Source organism: Ascaphus truei, chromosome 2, assembly GCF_040206685.1.
Source record: "Ascaphus truei isolate aAscTru1 chromosome 2, aAscTru1.hap1, whole genome shotgun sequence".
Classification (NCBI taxonomy): Eukaryota; Metazoa; Chordata; class Amphibia; order Anura; family Ascaphidae; genus Ascaphus; species Ascaphus truei.
Genome location: NC_134484.1, coordinates 132,018,243 through 132,041,412, shown reverse-complemented (window position 1 = coordinate 132,041,412; position 23,170 = coordinate 132,018,243). Strand labels below are relative to the sequence as shown.

Genomic DNA, 23,170 nt, shown 5'->3' with positions numbered 1-23,170 from the left:
ATTAGTGACGTGCTTCTACATAAAGTGTGAAATGATATGTGATATACCAAATAAATCTGTGTACTCTGTGAAGATGCCTGCGTGATTAGTAAATGCTGATTATTCCATCTGTGACTGGGATAAAATTCCATGAGTGATTAATGTGCATGTAATATTTCTAAGGTGTTTTTTGTGAATGGTTAAGTAAATGAATGTTTTTATACATTATGATTAATAAATATGTATATACGACAGTGGGCTTGGGTGTCTGTGTTTTTGACTGTGAATTTGGGTGTTTGTGTTGGGTGACTGTGAATTTTATCCCAGTCACAGATGGAATAATCAGCATTTACTAATCACGCAGGCATCTTCACAGAGTACACAGATTTATTTGGTATATCACATATCATTTCACACTTTATGTAGAGCACGTCACTAATTGCTTTCTATGTTATGTATTAACTTTATTCTTAACTATGATTTCATTCATATGTATGAACGTTCGAGTTTCTAACCAGTGAATGCGTCAATTTATTTAATTATTTATCTACTATGACATACCGAAGTAGAAAACGGAGTGCATCATACAGCACTCATTAGTTCTAATTGAACAACAGAGGACATTGCCTAAAGTAGAATGGGGATTTGCTGACATCAATATAAATATCTGCCACGAACCTTAACCCCAAACTTCGGAGCCTGAGGAAGACCAAAAGTCGAAACGCGTTGCTCTCACCACTAGGCAATTTTGACCCAGCACAGCCACCGTCAAGGAGTGGATCTGAGAGGAGGCAGCACTATATCCGGACGCGGAGCAAGTTAGCTGCGCTCCACGAGACCCACGAGCAATTTCCTTTAGACGGCTGGCTTTCTCTTTTTATGCATCTTTCCTATTGTTTTTATATTTGTTTTTATATATGTTTTGTTTTTAGAGCTTTTTATAATAAATTTTGTTGTAGTCCACGAAAATTGTGACAGTGTTCAATTTCACATCTACACCAAGGAGGGGTCATCTACCTACACTGGCCCACTTGGAGATTAACACTATCAGTATCACAAAGAAGTTAAAGATACCCTGATGTGCATTTACTCACACAAGGCCGTGTGAGTATCATTTTTATTTCTATATTTATTAGGGCACCAGATTTAAAGACACCAACAGAAAAAAGATACCTTCCCCTAGGATTGCACTCACACTTGCCCGTGTGAGTGCCTGCAGCATTTTGCTGCTTTTACGTATCTGCTTGGGCTTTTCTAGTGGGTTACCACAGAATTATGCTGATGTTTCCCCACTAACAATTGTTTTCCAATTTGTTCACACCGAGGGGGATTACCACACTGAAAGTTGAAGACCACCGAAGAAAACCAGGAAGAAGATCAAGAACCTGAAAAGAAGAAAAGGAGACTTTCAAGATAAAGATACCTTGATGTGTATCTACTCACACAAGGCCGTGTGAGTATTATTTGATTTATATATATCATTACACACCAGACCCTTATTACACCTATAGATCACTACGTGTAAAGACCAAATTTGGATAAAAAGACACCTTCCCCTAGGATTGTACTCACACTAGCCCGTGTGAGTGCTGGCAGTAATTACTGCCTTTATATATATATATATATGCATTTAGAGTTAAAATATTGGACTTTATCAATACTGTCTGTATTCCCCTCTAAACCACTGTTTTTCAATCTGTTCACTCCGAGGGAGACATCCTCATTGTAAGCCGAGGACTGTTGAAGATATCCAGAAAGAAAACCAAGTCCTGAAAAGAAGAAGGCAACCGACCAATAGAGAACACTAAGACAAGTAAACCTTGCTGTGAGAGCATTTACACAAGGCCGTGTAAGTGATTTAATATATCTTTCAAGCACACCCACAAATATCTATTTAGATACTCTAGATACCCCAAATTCTTCAACCTGTGCTCCCCCTTTTTTCTCTCTATAACATGTATAAGAGGTCTTCATTGTCCAGTGTATTCGGTGTCCACAGCTACAGATGCAGCGGCCGTTATTCGAACATTTCACGCTTTGTATACCTCGGAATACCCATGTCATGGCGCGTGATTTCTTTCAACCTTACCGCGTGTTGACTTGTTTTTATCGAGGGCAGAAAATGGCATTTTAGTGTTCTGCTTTTTAAACACCTGCAAATTGACACAGTAGCACAGTACTGTACACATTACAATTCATTCATTTCTGCCACGGATACACGAAGAATTGCACCCAAACAAATCATAATCCATGAAATTCAAACAAATCAACCGTGGTAAACACAGGCGCGAATGCCGCATGGAATGCAGCAGAGAGCACGAAAACGGCTCCGTGAAATGTTCGAATAACAGCCGCTTTATCTGTAAGACCTAAATCATATATTTGTCGTCTTAGAAACCACAGTTGAGCGGTCAGATATGCTTTTCTAGAGATTTACTCCCATTCTGTATTTTCCTTACAATCCTCTTGAACTCTGATGTCTGCTATGGTCTAGCCTCATACTGAATATCAACCCTTTTGGTGCAGGACACCAGATCATACACAGTCTCTGTTATGGGGGTTTCACAGTCAAAAGAACAACAAACATAATGCTTAATATCTCCTCCATTAACTCTTCTTCTAACTACAGTACTCATAAAATATGCTTACTGGTGCAAATGAAGCAAAATCAGAGTAAAGCTCCTTGATACTTTGACGCAGAGTGGTGCAGAAACAATTTGCACCTGATTTGGCAACAATCTTTGGCAAGCAACTTTGCTCATCTTGATTCATATGGTATATTGACAGAGATAGAGTTCTCAATTCGCTAGTTTGTATTGTTTTCAAAGTAACAGAAACAAATACATTTTTCATTTTGCAAAAACAAAGTCATGGGATACACACCATGTTCTTGTAAGTCACTTTTTTTTTAACTCAGATTTTTAGTGATTTTTACCATCATACAGTAATGTGTATAAGTGTCTTCCACAGAGGTAACAAGTAAGGCACATGTTTATGCTTTCCAGCTATAATAAAAGTACTTTTTTTTTTCTCCATGGTACGGCTATTGACCGTGCTAGAGTTTAATGTGTGTGAAAGAAGTAATGGTGCTAGAATCAGCTGAGAAGGATGAAAGTTCCATGTTGAAATGGATGAGAAGTAAAGTGACACACTGTGCTCCTTTGCATGTCATTACGGCAGAATCCCTGGCTGCAGTGGAAACACTGTTTGCTAAGCGATAATGGGGAAAGATAAGGTTGTAAACCTGTCTGAGACATGCAAATGCACCACAAGTGGCATATTTATTTACTGTACTCCAACGAGACCATTTTATGTTGCTTTCTGTTATGTTAATGAGAAGATGTAATAAATAAACTTCACTGCTGTTTATTATGTTTTATTGTAAGCTGTTTATCTTATAGGAGTATATACTACTGGTTCCAGCAGACAGTTACACTCAGGATCTGCTGCACGAGAAACCTTTGGACAAATCATTTGATTTTATCAACATCTGTGGAGAAAACAGCTTTTACATTAAGTGAGCATCAATTCTTCTATCTATGAAAACAAAGGGATACAGAATTAGAGAATGTAACAATTATAATTGGATAAACTGAATGTCATAGAAATAAATGGAAGGACACTAATGACACCAAGTATCATGCCATTTATTTAGTTATGTATCCACGGTTCAGCATGTAGAAAACAATGTGCGTATAATTAGAATAATTATTTATCTTAGAAAGTACTGTAACTGATCTACTTCAGAAAGTCCCTTACCTACAACATTTGGACAAAACCAATCCAAAAGAATTGCACAAAGGAAAAAATCAATAGTGTCTATTTTCTTTGATACATTTAGTGGGTGGTTTTCACCATATTTTTTCAGGCAGGAGACTTTGATACTGTAAATACACCCTATGAGTTGTTAGAGAATGAGTTACTTGGAAAAATGAAGTGACTTATCGGTATGACACTTTAGGGCAATATGGGATAGATTTACTTCAAAATCAACATTAGACGATCTCACATAGTATTCACGAAATATATATTGGCAGCCGTAAATACGCATTAAAAAAAGCCTTACAAAAGAGGCTACTATCATATTTCTGAAATGTAATATAATTTTAACCCTTACAGTATATGAACCAAAGGTGTTCATATAGTTCCTAGGCTACCATACCCAACACTAACTACCTGATTCCATCCACTCCCAAGCGTGCCTGTTGACCACGGCATCTCGATAGTTATCAGGTTCCTTTGGGTTAAAGAGCAGATCCCAATAAATACAATTAATTAATATCAAAACAGCAATCAATGAAAGCCAAATAAGTATTAGTCATATGATGAAGTCTTAGTTAGTGCAATATTATAGGGTTAAAAAAACCCCCTGGAACTAACTAAAAAAAATACTATCTTCTGGACCCTAACAGCCCCTAATGTCCGCAAACGTGTCAATATATAAAATGTAAAAATAAAAAAATCTCCCGAAAAAACTAAAACAGGAGGGGAAAAGACTTGGCTCAAACAATATACACTGTAGCTCAATCCAGTGTCTTCACCTCTTGACCTCTTTCCCAGACATCAAACATGATGCAAGGGGTGAGGTAACATTTCAACCGGTCGTTTACATTTAAATAACATGGGTAGTGTAGAATGGGCTAATGCCAAAGTGCTTCAATAGTTACAAAAAAGCATGATTAACAATTGTAATAGACTAAACGGTTATTTAGAGGTTAATGCCCTACTTTTGCATCAGTCCGTCTTTATACAGTACATGCCATACAGCAAATGTATCCTTCTGTGTTCTTATTTCTTTTAGCCCAGTCACTTCACCTGAATTTTGCAGAACCTCAGCAAAGTCTTTGGTGGCTTTTTATAATAACGGTGCGCTGCCATGTGACTGCCACGCAGAGGGTGCGACAAGCCCAGCCTGCAACCCGACTGGGGGGCAATGCAGTTGCAGATCTAATATTATTGGGAGGCGTTGCAGCCGTTGTGCTACTGGCTTCTATGGATTTCCACTCTGCAGGCGTAAGTAACACTTTCTAACATTTAAATCTATTCTAAATAAAGCACAAGGAGGAAAACAGGTAACAGCAGGGCACACGGACTGAGGCAAAAACGAGTATGTAAACAGCCCCAGAAAACAATGTGGCAGCCGAAACGTTGGTTTCTATGGTGCTCTCCTTATGCACAAGAAACTATAGCATGATTTATTTTTGTATATCCATTTCTGCCCTGCTTTTTGTATTTTTCTAAATTATAGCTTATGCCCTTGCATAAAAATAGTATATTTATTTCATAATGATCGCCTGCATAGATTGCCAACATTACAGTAAAAATCCTTGTTGCAGTAGAAGGTGAGTACAAAAAAGGATGTAAAAAAAGGATGACTTTTTGTAACCTGGTAGGCCCGTGCATTTGCACAATGCAGATTTATTTTTTGTGTAGCTACTGTAGCTTGTGACCCATGACTCAATGTAGTCAAAGGTTTATGAATATCTTACACTTCTTGGTTTTATATTGTGGACAACAGATGCAATACCTTTACTACTGTGAAGCGCTATGTACATTAATGGCGCTATATAAAGGAAGACATACATACCTTGATTATTTACATACATTATGAAGATGGTACAGCTCAATTTTGTTCCATAATTTAGCGTGCAACTGTGGTCATCGTCTGTGTGACGAAGTAACTGGGAGATGCATCTGCCCACCTCAGACGGTTAAGCCCACCTGTGAAGTGTGTGAGCAACAATCTTTCAGCTACCATCCACTCATGGGCTGTGAAGGCTGCAACTGTTCAAGAACAGGAGTAGTGCAGCCGGCAGCTGTACAATGTGATGGAAGAAGTGGGCAATGCAAGTAGGTTGAATGTTTCATGTAGTAGAAATCACGTGTATCTTAAACAAAGAAGCAGATATTTACAGCAATGCAACATTTTCAAACTGAATGTGGATTATACAAATATAAGTCTAAAACCATGAAATATGAATAGAAAATGTAGGATCGTGAACAACTAACAGGTTCCTTCTATCATGTTCTACAACACCATCTTTACTATTGAAGTACTTGTACAACTAGTGTTATTGCTGTCTATCATGTACATGCTTACCCGTATGCACGAGTGTGTGAAAGGGTGTAACAGCTGGCCACCCAGTTGCCCCACTCACCTCACTGTAGGGCACTATAAATGAGCACTCACAGCCACCTCTCTCCCCCCCCCCCCCAAACCATCACTCTACACCCCAGACATGCTGCTGTCACCTGGATTCGTTTAAGGGCTTACAAATCAGGAGTAGCTGGTCCCCTATAATTTATATAGAAATTACCAGAAACCTAATTTAGCAAAACTTGATTTAAAATGAGGGTAATCCTTTCCAAGTTATTAGGGTCATATAGGTTGCAAATACAGTACTTATTACATTTTAGACTATAACAAAAGGCGTACAGTGCTTGTTGCAAAAAAAGAATTAGACAATTATATACAGAACAAAGGGTCAGGCAGTTTATAAAATTAAAAGGAGTAAATTAGAAAGCCTATGCATTAGCAGCTAAAGTCCTGTAGTAGGTTACTGAGGAGGTCATTTTATATATATATATAATTTTATATATATATATTCTCATCTGTGATGTCATTTATGTTCTTGGAAGTTAGCTAGCTCACACTGCTAGATCTGGGGCCTAGAAAAGCAGTGGTTGTGGGATCCAGTGCTGTTGGATCTGACACCATTCAAGTCATTAGGTTGGTGCCTCAGGCTTATCAAATCTATATAGTTTGTATTGAAATCTTTTTAGGAATTGTGGGAGGGGACTCATATAAATATAATTTGCATAGACATTAGCATATCTCCCAGCCAAGTACTTCAGGTGTGCTCATTTTTCAGCACAGTCTTGTCTCCCTAATTTCTTTGGAGAGACGTTTGTGGGATATATACAACTGGAGACACTACTAAATTGAAAATAAATCTCCTTCCCCTCTCTCTCTCCCCCTTCTTTCTCTCTCCCCTTTCTTTCTCTCTCCTCTCTCTCTCTCCTCCACTCTCTATCTCTCCTTCTCTCCCTATCTCCCTCCCTCTCTCCCATCCTCCCCCCCCCCCCAAACGAGAAGCCCCTAAGAAATTCAACTGGCTGAGTTGAGTTTTTTGAAAGTGTAAGTATAATGGGCCATATTTACCACCTGCTGCTATATATACAGTATATATTCATGCGGACTACCTCAAAAACTTGTACTGATTGGTAAAATGTTCTCCTGCTGTCATCCTCCAAGGTGAGCAATAGAGACATGGTGAATCTGTCATAATTGTCCCAGAACTAGAATTGACAGGTATAAGTTCTTCTTCCTCTAAAAAGGTTTTAGGCACAGAAACCATCAGCTCTGTATCCTGTCTGACAGTATTTCATTATTCACTTTGTAATTTAGATGTAAGCCAAGGATATCTGGCAGACAGTGTGATCGCTGCCATCCCAGCTACTTCCGTTTTCCTGACTGCATTCCCTGTGACTGTAATCCTGATGGGACAGAACCCAATATCTGCGATCCTCAAACCGGGGCTTGTATGTGTAAGGTACTGTACCATCATTGGCAGTGACAGATTGTGGCAGAGTAAGATGTGAATGTTAACAGCCCCGGTGAAACAAATTTGGGAAACCTACTTAAACATTTCTATGTTTCTACCAATAAACGTGTGCATTCATTATTATGAAGCAACTACCACAGTACACATGAAATAATGAAAAAGATTCTGAGAAGATAAAGGAAATTGATGAAAAAAATGCACTATAAGTGTAGTAGTTCTTAACATGAATGTTGTCACAATCTCCTGAATTACTATACTCTCCCATTCAAGAATACTGTGGCATGGCAGTGCATATCCCCAAATGCTGTATCTGTTTCCTTGTGCGTGGCCCTCCTTTCCACAGCATACTGTATGTATGCAAGGTAAAAAAGTAATAGAATCTAGTGCAACGTTGTGACATTGGAGATCGAGAGGAAAAGGTTGGTAATAAACACACAGATGTATTTATGTTCATAGCTTTGGATAACAAGGTGCCAGAGTGTGATAACAAGGTGCCAGAGTGTCATAACAAGGTGCCAGAGTGTCATAACAAGGTGCCAGAGTGTCATAACAAGGTGCCTGAGCCGTCAGTTTTTTTTTTTTTCATCTGCGCTTTGGAAGTTGCTTCCTAATTGTAGTAAAAAAGATCCATGAAAGGACTTTGTACCCATGTAGCATCATTTGAAATTGGTCTACAAATTCTCCATATTGGTATTTACATTTTACATTATACATGTTTCCAATATTACTGCTCTTTTTTAACCATTTTATTTCATATTTCATGGTTACTATCAAAGAACACATTTACATGTGTTACCTTTTAGTTGTTTCAATATATATATTTAGTGATACCATCAGGTATCTCTAGGTGCTGGAACAGTGTACTTTTCCAGCTCACAGAGAGTTAATCCTCCCTGGAATGGCTTATGCAGCTGCTGCTTAATTTATCAGGCTGGGCTCTTCAGTGAAACAAGGAAGTGTTTAAGACAAACACAGAGAGACAATGCTGGGAGTCACAGGGAAAGAGACTGTTTTCCCCAGAAAAGGGGGGAGATAGAAGTGCTCCCCAGCTGCGGAAGCTGGAACAGAGGTCCTACAAAGGAGTTTCTCTGGGCTCAACGTGGGGCTGAGTTCCCCTAGGAAGGAAGGACGACAAGGACGTGCTGATGCAGGGATGTCCTGTCCTTGACCGTGGACATACAGGGGAGAGTTTCTCTGGGCTCATGTGGGGCTGAGTTTCCCTAAGAATGAAAGGACGCAAGACCGTGCTGAAGCGGGGACGTCTGCTCCAAAGGACTTACAGATAAACAAAAACCCTTTATTATTGTGGGTAAAGACTGTGTAGATTGTTGCATATACCAGGACATGTTTTGATGGTGGGAACCAGCATAGCTGGCCATCAAACTAGTGAGGGCGAAAGCTACGATGTAGTTAGCTTTCCCTAAAGGGAATATGTGTTTATTTTATTATTTCGTTTTTATTAAAGGGACGATGGGCCTGTTGGTATATGATTTCATCCCTGTAAATAAAACCCTGCATAGAAAAATCAGTGTTTCCGGCCTTAAATTGGGATAAAAGAGACTGCAACATGGTGTGGGCATCACAATTGGTGGATAATGCGGGCAGTCCAAAAGGCACTGAGCAGCGGAAACTGTGGGTTTTAAAATAAATGCAGGATTTAAAATGGCCGCCCACCTGAAGTGAAAAGCCAATTCTACAAGTAAAACTGTCCCACTGTGTATGACCAGTTGTACTTACAGTATATTGTACACACAAAACACACAAAATGCCTGCTCAGCCTACCGATAAGATCAAAACTTTCTAGAGTGGTGCAATCAGGGTATATGTACTTACAGCATACACAGAGAATGTGTGAAGTGTGGATGCAATAGCACCCAGAGGTCAGTGGATGAAGATATGTTAAGGTGCTGAACTCAAGCAGAAAAAACTATTTTTTTCTGAAGAAAGTGAAAATTGCAGCTGGCAATTGCTGAGTGTAAAGTCTGCCCCGTCGGGTATGAAGAATTGAAGAAATAGCACCTCAAAAACTGTAGTGCCGACGGTTATTCTAACACAAACCAGTGGCAATCACCAAAAAGACCCAGGTACATGCTGGGCACATGCTGGGTCTAGTTTAAGGCAAGTTTAAGGCATTTCTGCATTGACTAATGGCCCATCAGATTAACAGCGGGGGTCCCTGGCAGCCCCATTCAAACACTGTCAGCGTGGGTCAGAAAAGACCAGAGATGAGCTACAGCCCAGAGCGCTTGGTGCAATCGTCACAGGAATGACGACTAGCCTTGGGATGACAAAGGCTACCGCTACCGGCAAAAAACGAAAGCCAAGCGAATCGGAGAAAACGAGTGCTGACTGGAAACTATACTATGAGATGTCCCAGAAAGACGTTCAAAACTTCATCACAGAGTTAGACGTTTCTCAGCAAGAAGCTCGTGCGCTCAAAACAGAGCTTGGTAAGGTAAAGAGAGAATTTACACGAACATTTTGAAGTGCAGGGAGCACTTGAGAGTGCAGAAAGAAGGCTGCATAAAGAGCTTGAAGTCTCCCAGAAAAATATACACATCCTCAGCACAGAGCTGGAACTCTCACGCCATGAGGTCCACGCTCTCAGCACAGAGGTCGGTGAATTGAAGGATGCTGAGGAAGAGATCTTGATTCTGTAAAAAGAGCAAATACAAGTCTGAGACAGAAATTTTCAGATTTGACTTACCAGGTCAGTGAAGGAAATGAGAAGCTTTACGAAGCAGAAAAAGTGAAGAAACAATTGACCCAGGAAAAGTTAGAAGTGCGGGAAGCTCTACAGAATGCAGAGATAGGGCTGCAAGAAGAACGTGTCTTCCTGGAGCAGCGTACACAAGCAGCACATCTACTGCAGAGACAGGTTCAAGGTCTGCACACGAGCCTGCAGGAGGCCAAGGAGAAGTAGACAGACACCGAGAAAAAGCAGCGAGTTCTACAGGAAGCAAGTGTCCAGGCTGCTAACCAAGTACAAGTGCTGCAGAAACGGATGAGTCATGAGTATGTCCCCATAGAGCAGTATGAGGAGCTGAAGGCCACGCTGCGTGTCACCAGTGCATCGCTAGAGACGGAGCTTAGATGACAGGTGACTCTTTATGAGAGGTAGCGGGAAAAGGCCCAGAAACTGGAGCAAGAGATGGAGAAGCAGAGAGGCTACTCCATCCCCTTGAGTCAGTACACCAAGGAGAAAGAGTCCTGTAAAACAGAAGCAGCGGTGATCCTAGCTGCAATAATTGCAGAGCTCCGGGGTATGATGGAGGATACGTGGAGGGAAACTTAGAGCGAGCACTTTGAAGAGATGGAGGCCCTAAGAGGAGAATTGCAAGATGTATTCATGAGAGGAAAAAAGAAGTGCAAGCGCATATACACTACTTATAAGTGAAGGTGATAAACAAAATAGATGCTGTCCTCGACATAAAGTGCATCTCCCAAAACAGGACTCAATCCCAGTCCAGATAACAAATGGCGAAAATACAGGGGCGCAAATTTCATCCAGGAACATGGAAAAAAATATAACAAGAATTGTGCAACACTGTATAACAATCTAAACCAATTTGGGTTAATCTTTAAATTTTAGACTCACGTGTTCCACGTGACAAACAGGCAGTTCGGTTATGTAGAGTGACCAACTCTGAATTCATCCAGGTAAATTCTTCACACCGTCACAAATGATATCCCAAATGATCCACAAGAAAAAAAGAGGGAGGGGAACCCCATATACGAGAGGAAAAAGCAAATGTAGTGTAAAATGCTTTCATTATTAAAAAAACACAAAGTAATACACTTACATAAGTGTCTGAGGTAAGCATTCAGACCACCCTGGGTCACAACACAGGAGCTAGACAGATAACATTCCCAATGCAGCCTTAGACCCTGCTGCACGACCGGTAGGCAGTCACTGGACTGAGTAATGAAGTCCACCAGCGGTGAGTGAATGCCCCCCAAAGTCTCTGTACTGCAAGACTCCGCCATACGCGTTTTGACTATATCAGTCTTCCTCAGGGACCGATGGACAATCCTCACACAGGGTAAGGGAGACTCTGAGCACAAGAGGAAGAAGACAGAGATGCATCTTCAGGATATGCACATCAAGGTCACAGAGCGGGGTAGAGTCTGGGCTGAGCTGGAAATGAGAGCCAACAGACTGCAGAATACTCAGGAACGTTTCCAAAAAGTAACACGCCAAAAGCTGAGCTTCAACGCTAAAATCAAAGTGAAAGACAAGAAGGTAGCGAAGTCCCAGTCTGCAGGCCCAGAAGGCCGAGTACTTGCCCCAAATGAAAAACTCTTGAACTGGGAGACAAGGAAAAAGAAAGATGGATGTCAGACGTCCCTGACAAAGGGGCTGGTGCATGGGAATAGTGCATGGGCCGCGTCACAGGACAATGTTACGCTGTGGCGGGGGATATGTGATACCATCACTGCCTCTAGGTGCTGGAATAGGGCAGCCATGGGACTTTCCAGCATACAGAGAGTTAATCTCCCTAGAGAAGCCAACAGCATCTGCTGGTTAATGGAGCAGGCTGAACTCCTGATTGCACGTGGAGTTTTAAGAGTCAGGAAGTGACTACACACGGAGAGAGATGATGTTCTCATAGAAGGGGGACATAGAAGAGTTGTCCCCAGCTGTGGAACCTGGCACAGTTCTTTAGACCTGCTGGACGGTGGTCTTGGAGTCTGCTGGGACTGCCTGGGTTGTTAACTCCAGGAAGAGGAAGGAAGGACGCGAGACCATGCTGAAGCAGCGATGTCCTATCCTTAACATTGGACTTACAGAGGAGATATTCTCTGAGCTCTCATGGGGCTGAGCTCCCCTAGGAAGGAAGGACGCGGGACCGTGCTGAAGCAGCGATGTCCTATCCTTAACATTGGACTTACAGAGGAGATATTCTCTGAGCTCTCATGGGGCTGAGCTCTCCTAGGAAGGAAGGACGCGAGACCGTGCTGAAGCGGAGACGTCTGCTCCATAACCTTGGAGTAACAGATCAGAGAAACACTTTATTCCTGTGTTCATAGACTGTATGTGTTCAGCTATAATAGTATCTGTTTGGGGTGGTAACCAGCTTAGCTGTCCATTCAGTTAGTAAGGGCTGAAGCTGCATGCACAGTTAGTCTCCGAAGAGGAGTAGGAGTTTATTTTATGATTTTGTTTTGCCTTAAAGGGACGGTGGGCCTGTTAGTGTAATATTTATCCCTGGAAATAAACCCTATATAGAGAAATACTACGTTTCCTGTCTTAATCTGGGCCTTAAAGAGATTGCAACGTGGTGTGGGCATCACTATATACATATCCTTTTGCATAGTTTCCTGTAATGCACAATGTCATTACACTGGCGACACACTTTATTCGAGCTCGGCTAGTCCCACGAATTCGGGTATACTCGGGTGTATTGAGGTTTGTGACTGTTTTCTGCCCGAGTGCATTGAGGTATTTTCAGGCAGGGATTGAAGCATTTTATTCCCGCTGGCTGCAATACTGCACAGTACATATATATATATACTGCATTACAATTCATGAATTTATGCCATCTGGTAGACACGCGAAGCATTGCAGCCTATTAAATCCTAATCATTATCATTTAACAGATCAGCCGCCCGTCAGCCAGGCATGAACCCAGGCTGGGAAGGCAAACGCAACGGGGCTTGTCAGAGGTGAGGAGCGGCGCATTCCAGGTATCTGCCAGGTACATACTGGGTATTTGCTCGAATAAAGTGTGTAGGTGCAGTACAAGCGGCCGTACGCTGCATACATAACACCCCACCGGGAGAAGCAGCCATTGTTTTGAATTAGCTGCGCGTGAGAAGGGGCGGAGCTATCCCACCACTTCACCAGCAGAAGTGCGGCACAGGTTGGCTATATTGGTATGTTAAAAAATAGAGTAAAGGGTATGGGGGCTGTCCCACCCCCTCTTTATAAGGTTTAATGATCAGAGCTGTACATTCTGGGTCTCACGTGTGCACAAGCCCTTTTCAAGTTGTACCCTTGACTTTGACACAGATTTTACACCCAACCAGGATTTAATTTCTTATATTCAATAAGTATGCAAGTTTACATAAAAGCTGTAAAAAAAATAAAGTTCTCTAGGGCATCTATAATTATTTGAATTATTTTACAATTACATTTTAATAGGGTTTAGTTTCTTCCATCCTCCCCCCCCCCCCCCAAAAAAATATCCTTTAAAAAAAAAAAACTGTGAATGCCCCTATTTTATTTGTGAAAATACGTACAATGGTTTGTTTTTTTTTTACTTTCCAAATGTTAGAAATACATTTGCTTATTTGTCTATATAAATAGAGCACAATACTCCTTGCACAGTTTAAAGTAGCAATTCATCTATTTTACTTTCCTCACTTTCCACCAGGGGTCAGTACTGTCTCTGCTTTTGCCTGATGTGTGGATGCACTGTTTAGCGTTCTCTAATTTTACTGTAGCAAGGGAAGGGCGTTTTCATCATTATTATTTTTTAACCCAGCCCAACTTTGTCATGTATCTAATTTGTCCTTAGTGATATGCTGTGGAAAGGGATAGAAAATTCTCTCTTTGCAAGGCATCTGATTCAGCAATCAGTATACTGTACAAGAAGGTTTTTTAGTCAAGTAAACTTCCAAATCTGTGTCTAAGGCTGCGGCCCCGCTGGTGCTGAGCGTGCAGTGCTTGCCACTTTTACTTACATATATATATATATATATATATGTAAGTCCCCGTTCACGCGGTGCGCTCGTGCGCGGGCACGCACGCTCACCCACGCTCGGCACTTAGGTAAACAAAAAAAAATAACTTTCAAGCACGCTCAACTTACCCGCAATGCCCCCCCCCCGCACTCGCACTTCCGAAATAGGCAGGACACCCAGCGCTCATGCTTGGAGAGCTGGTGACGTCACCGCTCTCAAGTATGAGCACGGTCAACGGTTAGGCCGCAGCCTAAGGACCAACTATACAATGACTGTATCTTTGTCATAGTATACATTTTTTAATTGTGTCATTATGAGCGTCACCTTATGGTAGCAGAATGTTTTGCAAGCTTCCAATAACGTAACATTAAGTATGTCTGTCTCTCATCCAGACTCTAAAAATGGCTTTTGAGGAGAGAGTAAAACAGAGAGAATTTTAGTAGTATACCGACTGATTTATATACTTCCCAAAAAACTCCCTGGGAACAAATACCTGTGAGCACACCTGAGGTACCTGCTCATTTGAATATGCAAATTATATTAAAATTGTTTATATTTGAATATCTCTCAGGTGTGTTCACAAGGTCTCTCCATGTGTTTATAGAGGAGTATTTTGGGAGTTATAGAAGTCAATAGGTTAGGTAGTTGTGGATATGTAATGTTAGGAGGGTATGCCTCTTATGCATGTATTTATCACAAATGGCTGTTATAGTTAATGCATTGCTGTTTCCAGGAGAAAACATAAAGTAAAGGTTACGTTATTGACCTTTGAAGATACATGTTAGGTAATGCAAAAGTAAGGAGGTTTGCTGCACACCAAAGAAAAATAACAATGATTTGTGATACATTTACCAGTGCTCCTTAGTCCCAGAGAAGATCTGCATTTCATCCAATATATCCAATGTAATTGATGGACAAGGGCACACGGATTTCAATCATAAAGAATGTATTTATTGTGCCATAGAACACACAACGTTTCGGCCTGCTGGCCTTTCTCAAGTGAAGTGGCCGAAACGTTGTGTGTTCTGTGGCACAATAAATTCTTTGATTGAAATCCGTGTGCCCTTGTCCATCAATTACATTCATGTAGGTAAGTCACTTAATGGAGCTTTGTGAATCTGGCCCTTTAAATTGATTTTACCAGCATTATTGTATAGCTCATTATTTAGAAGGCTGCATGTAAGGACCACTAGGAAAAGAGAATCTAAACATTGGGAAAGTGTGGTTGTGAGCAAATTTTGGACCTTCAATTAGCTGATAAACTAGTGGTTGTGGACCCTATCCTTAGGGAACCTCGGTAAGTCCATGTTTTTGGCACTACTAACCAATAACCCATACATAGTGACTTTCATTCACATGTATTTCCTAAGATCGGAACTCATTTGGGTTCAAAGAGAACAGGGTTCAAAAGCTCTATTTATAATTTCACTGTTAGTAGTCAATCAGGCAGTTATATCTAATTAGTCATGTACACTGCAGTGCTCATTGAATTTATTTACACATCAGATTTGAATTCAATTCATATTCAATCAGAAATATGTTTAGGCAGTACCTCCAAATGAGGGGTTTATTCTGGAGTGGAAAATAGCAATTAACACTTGATTTTAACCCATGATATGCAGTACTCCTCCAGTACTTTTTTGTACAGTAAGCGTCCAGTTGCAGTAAAGTTCAAGATCCCCTTCACATACAATACGGCAAGATAAAGCAATATTCATTATAATTCAGCATTTACACCCATCCGAAAAAAGTCTTCTATTTGGAAAAAGAAAAAAGAAGTTCCAACTTTTAATTACATCATCTGATCCCATTGCCTGCTAGTAATGCCTTGTAATCCTCTGCAAATACCAAAATAAAAAGAACCCCATCTGATGGAAACAATTCACCTGCTGGTTATTACTGCAGATAAGAGGCGCCACATGCAATTACTGTTGAAGGCTTGACAAACGCCTGCAGGATTGAGGCACGTAGAAGTATACTTAGTGAGCTCTGTTACGTACTGTACTGTATGTTCCTTTTCGGGAGAGGGCAGACAGTGTAATATGTCCTCCTGCAAAAATAATCCCTGATATTCGCCACAAGTTTTTTCATTGAAATTGCACACTTTCTATGATGTATTTTAGTATCACTTTTACAAGTGATAACAACAAGCATAGCAGGTTTGTAGAAACAAATTCCAATAGAAGCCCTGCATTATTGTTTTGACTTATACGGGATATTCATTATCAGGATGAGTTTAAACCATTTTCTCATCATCTTAAATGCTTCCGGCAGTCAACAAGTTAAATATCTTTGGAGTACTAGGAAGGCATGTATGTAATAATGCAAAAGATCCCAGTCGTAATGATATTCATGTTTCTCCTTCACTCAGGAAAATGTCGCCGGATCAAAATGTGATGTTTGCCGCCGTGGATCATTTTATTTAGACCCGTCCAACCCGAAGGGATGTACCACTTGTTTTTGTTTCGTAGCGACAGACAGTTGCCGCTCGTCCAATGCGCACAGGAAGAAGGTAACGCAATCCAGCAATGTTTGATGGCATTATAGTCAGCAGTATCAAGCAATCACTCGGGGAAAGTTAGATAATCGTATCGTGCAGCACAACTTGAGAGCAGCTGAACGAAGCACAATAATATGTTTCATGTTGGCGATTTGATATCTTTTTACAAATGTTAGATAAGTATATTTATTTTTCAATGCTTTTTTTTTAAAGTCTTTAGGTACATGTAAGTATTTGTATTTATTTTTACTTTTGAATGTTTTTATTTACCATGAAGGTCACTCTTGTTTGGTCCAACCTAACAATAAGAGAATTGTGCTTATGGATAATAACCCCTCTCTGCCAAAAAAAACCCTACACATCCTTCAGCTTCTCTGTTCAATCAATTCATTTGAATCTATTAATTAGAAAATAGAAAAGAAGGCAAAGGAATGTCCCCCCAAAAGAAAATCACTTGTATGCACACCACTGTACTAAAAAAATAACTTTTAATAGATAATGTTAAAAATAGAACCAAAATAATCTAAAATAAGTACAAGTAGTGCACATTATGCTTTTGTTCCACCACAAATCTTTTCAATTGCTGTTTTGGAAAAGCTCTGAAATGTCAGACTCACGACCATAGACCCTAGCAGATATATATAATTACATATTTTTTGGGTGGTGGCAGCGGATAGATATGATTGCAATTGAGTAAGGGATTAATATTAACTCATTGAAAGTACCTGGCGAAGCAGAAAGGCGATTTGGCTAGAGTAACCGTGTTTATTAACCCTGGTTGCATATCTAAGTCATGTACTCAAAAGTGTGCACTTCATGACATACTGTATATAGTATATTGTGACGGATTGAGGGGAGATATTGTTTATCTGAGAGACCTTTGCGAAGGTGAAAAGTGGGCCGGCTAGAGAGCTGTGTATTAACCCTTGTCCCATATGCAGGTCATGTGTTCACAGCTGTGCCCTACGTCACGGGTGCGCAAACTTGGTGGCGCGGGATTTTGTTGAGGGGCGCGGTGGTTGCAGAGGCCATGCACTCTTTCCCGGGGCATTTAAGTTAAATGCCGGGGTCCGCGCGAGGCCTCTTCAACTTACCGGGTCTCTGTAGTCTTCTGGATGCGTCACCATGGCAACGCATCATCAAATGACGTTATGGGGTCATGTGATGTATGCGTTGCCATGGTAACACGCGTCAAATGATGCTGCGGGGTCACGTGATGTCACATGACCCGCAGCATTATTTGACGCCGGGTCACAGAGAGGGGGGGGGCACGAGCGCTGGGGCTGTCGCATAGGGGGGGTGCAGCTCCAAAACTTTGCGCACCCCTGCCCTACGTGACAGTATATATCTCCGGAAGCAGTGGGTTCTGAGAGCTGAATTAATGGGGTTCACCTCCGGAGACCCCTGCTACAATCCTGTTTAAAAATAAATAAATGTTTACAAAGACAAAGCGCCTGGATTGTCTTTACTTTCCCCTCTGCATATCAGTATTCTAATTTTTTCCAGAGTCTATCTACCTCTCGGACCTTTATAAAAAACATTACGATGCTGCACAATGGGAAAGCATGCTATAGAGTAGGTATTTACTTCTGTTATGATGAGGCTTACTTCCCAAGTTACAAGATTTTGAAAGTCAGTACTCCATTCTATTGACTTGCAAATCGCACAATAACACGTTCAACTCGCGACGCCGGAAATGCGTTGTCTTGCAATAATGGGTACAATAATGTTGGCTACATCCGTACCATTCCATTGCATGTATGCTGAACCCATATTATTTCTTCTGGTAAGTTTGTAGATATGAGGTCCTGGAGCTTGGAGACCTCAGATCAGGCCAGAGTAGCCATCACCTTCAATCCAGGCAGCAACAGTGTTGTGGCAGACATCCAAGAATTACCCTCCTCTGTACACAGTGTGTACTGGGTGGCACCACAGCTATACCTAGGAGAAAAGGTATGGGAATACAAGAATATTTATAGTTTGTATGTTAATTTTTATTAGCAGTTTCTTTTCTACACATTTACAGTATACTATGGGTCTGTATTCTGTTTGAACCCCTGTTTAAGGAGGATTATAACCATTTATACAAATATTGGCAATGTCCAAATTGCTTGTTTGCAAACAAAGTTTTGCACATATGTCTCAGATAGGTCTGCAACCCTGCTTTTCCCCATTATCGCCTAACATACAGTGCTTCCGCTGCAGCCAGGGATTCTGGAAAATTACATGCAAATGAGCACTGTATGCTATGAGATAACAGTGAAAAGTAGGGTGGCAGACCTGTCTCAGATGTGTGAATGTGCTCACAGGTGATATTTTCCTTTGCTGCATACATTTTATTATAATCTGCGTGTCATGTAACTCTTCTTATTGACACACTCCAAATTGCAAATCCTAGAGCAAAGACATTGATACATTGCTGCAAGAAGACGTAAAATAATAAGGACTCAATTTGCCTTCATACAGTACATCACCTCTATGTATAAGGATTTTGTTTTTTACATATATACATATTCCAAAGTGGCCATTCAGATGAGAGAGACAGAGAATTACCCCAGAGTATCCAGATTAATCTATGCACATAAAGCTTTATCTAACATGGTGTCCATGACACTAGGTCCTCACTGCCTCAGATTAGTCATGGGTATTAAGAATTTTTACTTCTTGTACCACATAGGGGTCTATTTATTAATCTCAAGAGATGTCCATCTTGCAGCTCATGAAATACCTTATGTTAGGTTAATGAAGTATTTCAATCAAACTTTCTTAATCAAGTTCACATTCTTATTTTTCATACAGGTTCGGCAACATGTATACCATATCAGACCTTGGGGCCTATGCAGAGAGCAGCGAATTTTAAAATTGGCGAATTTATTAAAAAGTAGCTTTTTTGGAGAGTTTTAATCTCCATATGCAGAAAAGTGCGAATTCTGCTATGTTTAACATGGATGCGTGTGGCGAGTTTAAATTGGCGAGATGCGCGCTTCAGAAATGTGTTAAAACAAATTCGCGCCTTTTTTTTTCCCTTTGCAATGGCCGCGAGCGGCAGTTTTTTTTGGCGAGGCAAAACGGAGACAATCGCGCCATTTTATTGGCGCGAACAGCCGCTAGATGCCGTTCGCGCCTCTCTGCATACGGATATTTTTTAAACTGGCGAGATTGCGGTTCTCGCCAGCCGCGAGGCGAGTTTTACAAATAGAAAAGAAAAATTGGCGCGTTTTTCGGAAATCTCCATTTTCTGCTGTTTTCTGCGCGATTATCTCCAAAAAATGGCGAATTTCGAAAATTCGCTGCTCTCTGCATAGGCCCCAAGTATGTCTTTCTGATGTGCCTACAGCATCAAAAATGATTTTTACCATTTTTATTTCTGCACAGAAATGAACTGTGCTATATACTAAAAATAATATTTCTCTGCACCCAAAAAAAAAAAGTGAGTCAAAATTGTCTGCCAAGTTCAACTTAAAAGGGGAGAGAAATTTATGATCAAATAAAGTCCCGCACCAAATTGACCTGGGTCATAAATGGATAATCCTAGTGATAGGCAGCAGGTCCAAAACTGTGAATTAATAAGTGAATATCAGATAAATGGAGGTACAGAGAAGTGTACACTGCCAGAGAAAACACTAAGTTGCACACCACACTTGTAAAATATGACATTTAATGGCCAAATTAAAACATGAATCACTGTAATTAGAATATGAACAGTAATTAAGGAGTGGGATAAAGGTTAGTTGGAGCTAACAAGAATCTCAATAAGGCTCAGAGTGTTAATGACACGAATGAGCCAAAAGGGAAGTAATCGCCTTATTAGGAATGTGAGCTCCCCACCCACAACAGTAAAGCTATGAGCGTGCTGGCAAAGTGCCAAGCTTAAATAGTTACATTCATTCAAGCATGAGTGTCTACTATGGAAGTCACTGCATGCTCAAATAGCTATTGTGGTGATAGTAACTGGCAAAAAGTAGGACAAAGTAACATTAAATATTAGCCATAGTGAAGCCAGTGTGTACAGCCTAAAATAGTAATACTCAAAGCCAAAGTATATACAGATGTAACTCTCTCTTAATAGCCTAGCTGCTACAGTAGCTGCTACAGTGTATCAACGAGCTGCTTAGGTATAAAAGGCAGCTATGTAGCAATCAGACCACAGAGATTCTGTGCACCGAATTACAGTGAATCATACGGCACAGTATGGGAGAGGGGGAGGCAAAGGTCAGATAAGGAATGAGAACACGGCTGAGGGAGGAGGTCCTTATCATTGGCTAACTTAAATATCCCATTTGCTAATCCCTACAGTTCTAGGTGGTCCGTCCCTTCCCCCTATAACAGACCCATGTCAGTGTCTGCTGACGTTACGTGCCCACAATGTAACATGACGTGTTGGTATAGCTCATATGATAAGCATGCAGAAGTGGTTATTAGAAGGGACTAACCCTATTTATTTTATTCTAACTAGGTTTCTTCTTATGGCGGCTATTTGACATACCTGCTGAAGTCCTTTGGCTTACCCAGTGAAGGCATGATTCTTTTAGACAAACGACCAGATGTTCAATTAACAGTAAGCAAATGGCTGATTACATTTGTAAAAGAGATCTGGGCAAGAATATATTGGTCCTTTTTTCTGAATATATGAATGGTGACCAGGCTATATCTGCAGATGAATGACTTGCATGTTTGTGTGTGCGTCTTGAGTTACAAAATCAATGGTTGTCCATGCTGCTAAGGAAGACGGTTCTTTTTTCACAGTGTCACTCTCATGTAGAGCGCCGTCCACAGTGAATGTGCTTGGATCATGGGACCATAATAATAATTGCTAGAGCCCATTCGATACTATTATGATTCCCAGAAGTCTACAAATTCTTGTTTATTTGTGCTTTGCCAAAGTGCTTTCATGCTTATATTAACAGCTCTTGGTTAGTCTGAAACACCCCTAGGTAACACTGTACTCTACCTGCGACACACAATTGCCAAGCAGCAATCACATAACATACTTTTAGTACTACATATTAAACACAAGATCTACAGAGGGTTTTACCATAATTGTAAATAACTACCATTAATTACAATCTCCACATTTAATGACCATGGTTCCTTTATTTGTGGTGAAATGTTTGACCATTAGGGGGTAGCAGAACAGCTAAAGCAGATCAAGTATGGTATAGCAAATTCTGATGACCTCACTAAACCCCAATATAACAAGGAATAAATGCTGCACACCACAATATAATAAAGAGTGATACAATTACCGGTGCTGCCATCAATGTACAATCGGCTGCATCCAATCCACGGCATACAAAAAGGAATGAAGATGGGGCACACGGATTTCCAAAATAAAGAGATTTATTAAAGCATACACAACGTTTCGACCCAATGGGTCTTTGTCAAGTGCACAAGCCACTTTTTGCACTTGACAAAGACCCATTGGGTCGAAACGTTGTGTATGCTTAAATAAATCTCTTAATTTATTTTTTTTAAATCCGTGTGCCCCATCTTCATTCCTCACTAAACCTCAAATTTTATAGTTGTGTTCATCACTAGATTCTGCACTACTATGGCTTCGGCCCCGCTGGCGCTGACCGCGCTCATGCTTGAGAGCGTTGACGTCACCAACTCTCTAAGCATGAGCGCCTGGTGTCCTGCCTATTTCGCAAACGTACAGGGTGGGGGCGTTGCAGGCAAGTTGAGTGCGCTTGAAAGTCAATGTTTTTGTTTACTCAAGTGCCAAGCTTGGGGGAGCGCGCGCGTGAGCGCACCGCGTGAGTGGGGACTTACAATATAGACATATGTAAGTAAAAGCGGCAAGCCACGAACGCTCAGCGCCAGCGGGGATGCAGCCCAACAGTGATTGAGTCAAATATTATACTCTCAGTTGAGTTAGAAAGACATGATCAATATTCAGTAGGCGTGATTTTGGTGAATTGGCCACATTTCTGAATCTCCGCTTCTGAAAATCTTTTCACAGTCACCAATTTTCTGTCATGTTTCTTTTTTTTCATGTGCTTTACCTCCACCCCATTAATTACTTCTACTAAGCTTCAGCAAACAGCATATCATTTCCCATTCCATATGAAAATATTTAATGTATCCACAGAAATACACCATAAATATCTCACATTATGTCCATGAAATGTATTTATTTATTTATAAAATGTTTTACCAGGAAGTAATACATTGAGTGTTACCTCTCGTTTTCAAGTATGTCCTGGGCACAGAGTTATGGTGACAAATACATGGTTACATTAAGCGAGCACGTATTCCTTTATTACTATTGTATTAATATACATATAATTTACTCTGGTTTTCATGTCTGAACACATATCCTTTGGGTGTGTGTGTATGTATGTATACATGTATATGTATATATGTATATATGTGTATATGTATATATGTGTATATGTATATATATATATATATATGTATATATATATATATATATATA

The 23,170-nt window shown here is 40.6% G+C and overlaps 1 protein-coding gene across 1 annotated transcript in view; it reads left to right on the top strand.

The window, feature by feature from the left end:
• LAMA3 (laminin subunit alpha 3) overlaps positions 1-23,170 on the top strand; it is a 331,820-nt gene that overhangs the window by 243,938 nt on the left and 64,712 nt on the right. The window contains exons 32-38 of the mRNA XM_075584995.1: positions 3,381-3,496; positions 4,781-4,992; positions 5,625-5,829; positions 7,388-7,532; positions 16,603-16,743; positions 18,523-18,684; positions 21,188-21,289. Of these exons, the coding sequence (XP_075441110.1) occupies positions 3,381-3,496; positions 4,781-4,992; positions 5,625-5,829; positions 7,388-7,532; positions 16,603-16,743; positions 18,523-18,684; positions 21,188-21,289 (1,083 nt within the window). The remainder of the gene's footprint in view (positions 1-3,380; positions 3,497-4,780; positions 4,993-5,624; positions 5,830-7,387; positions 7,533-16,602; positions 16,744-18,522; positions 18,685-21,187; positions 21,290-23,170) is intronic.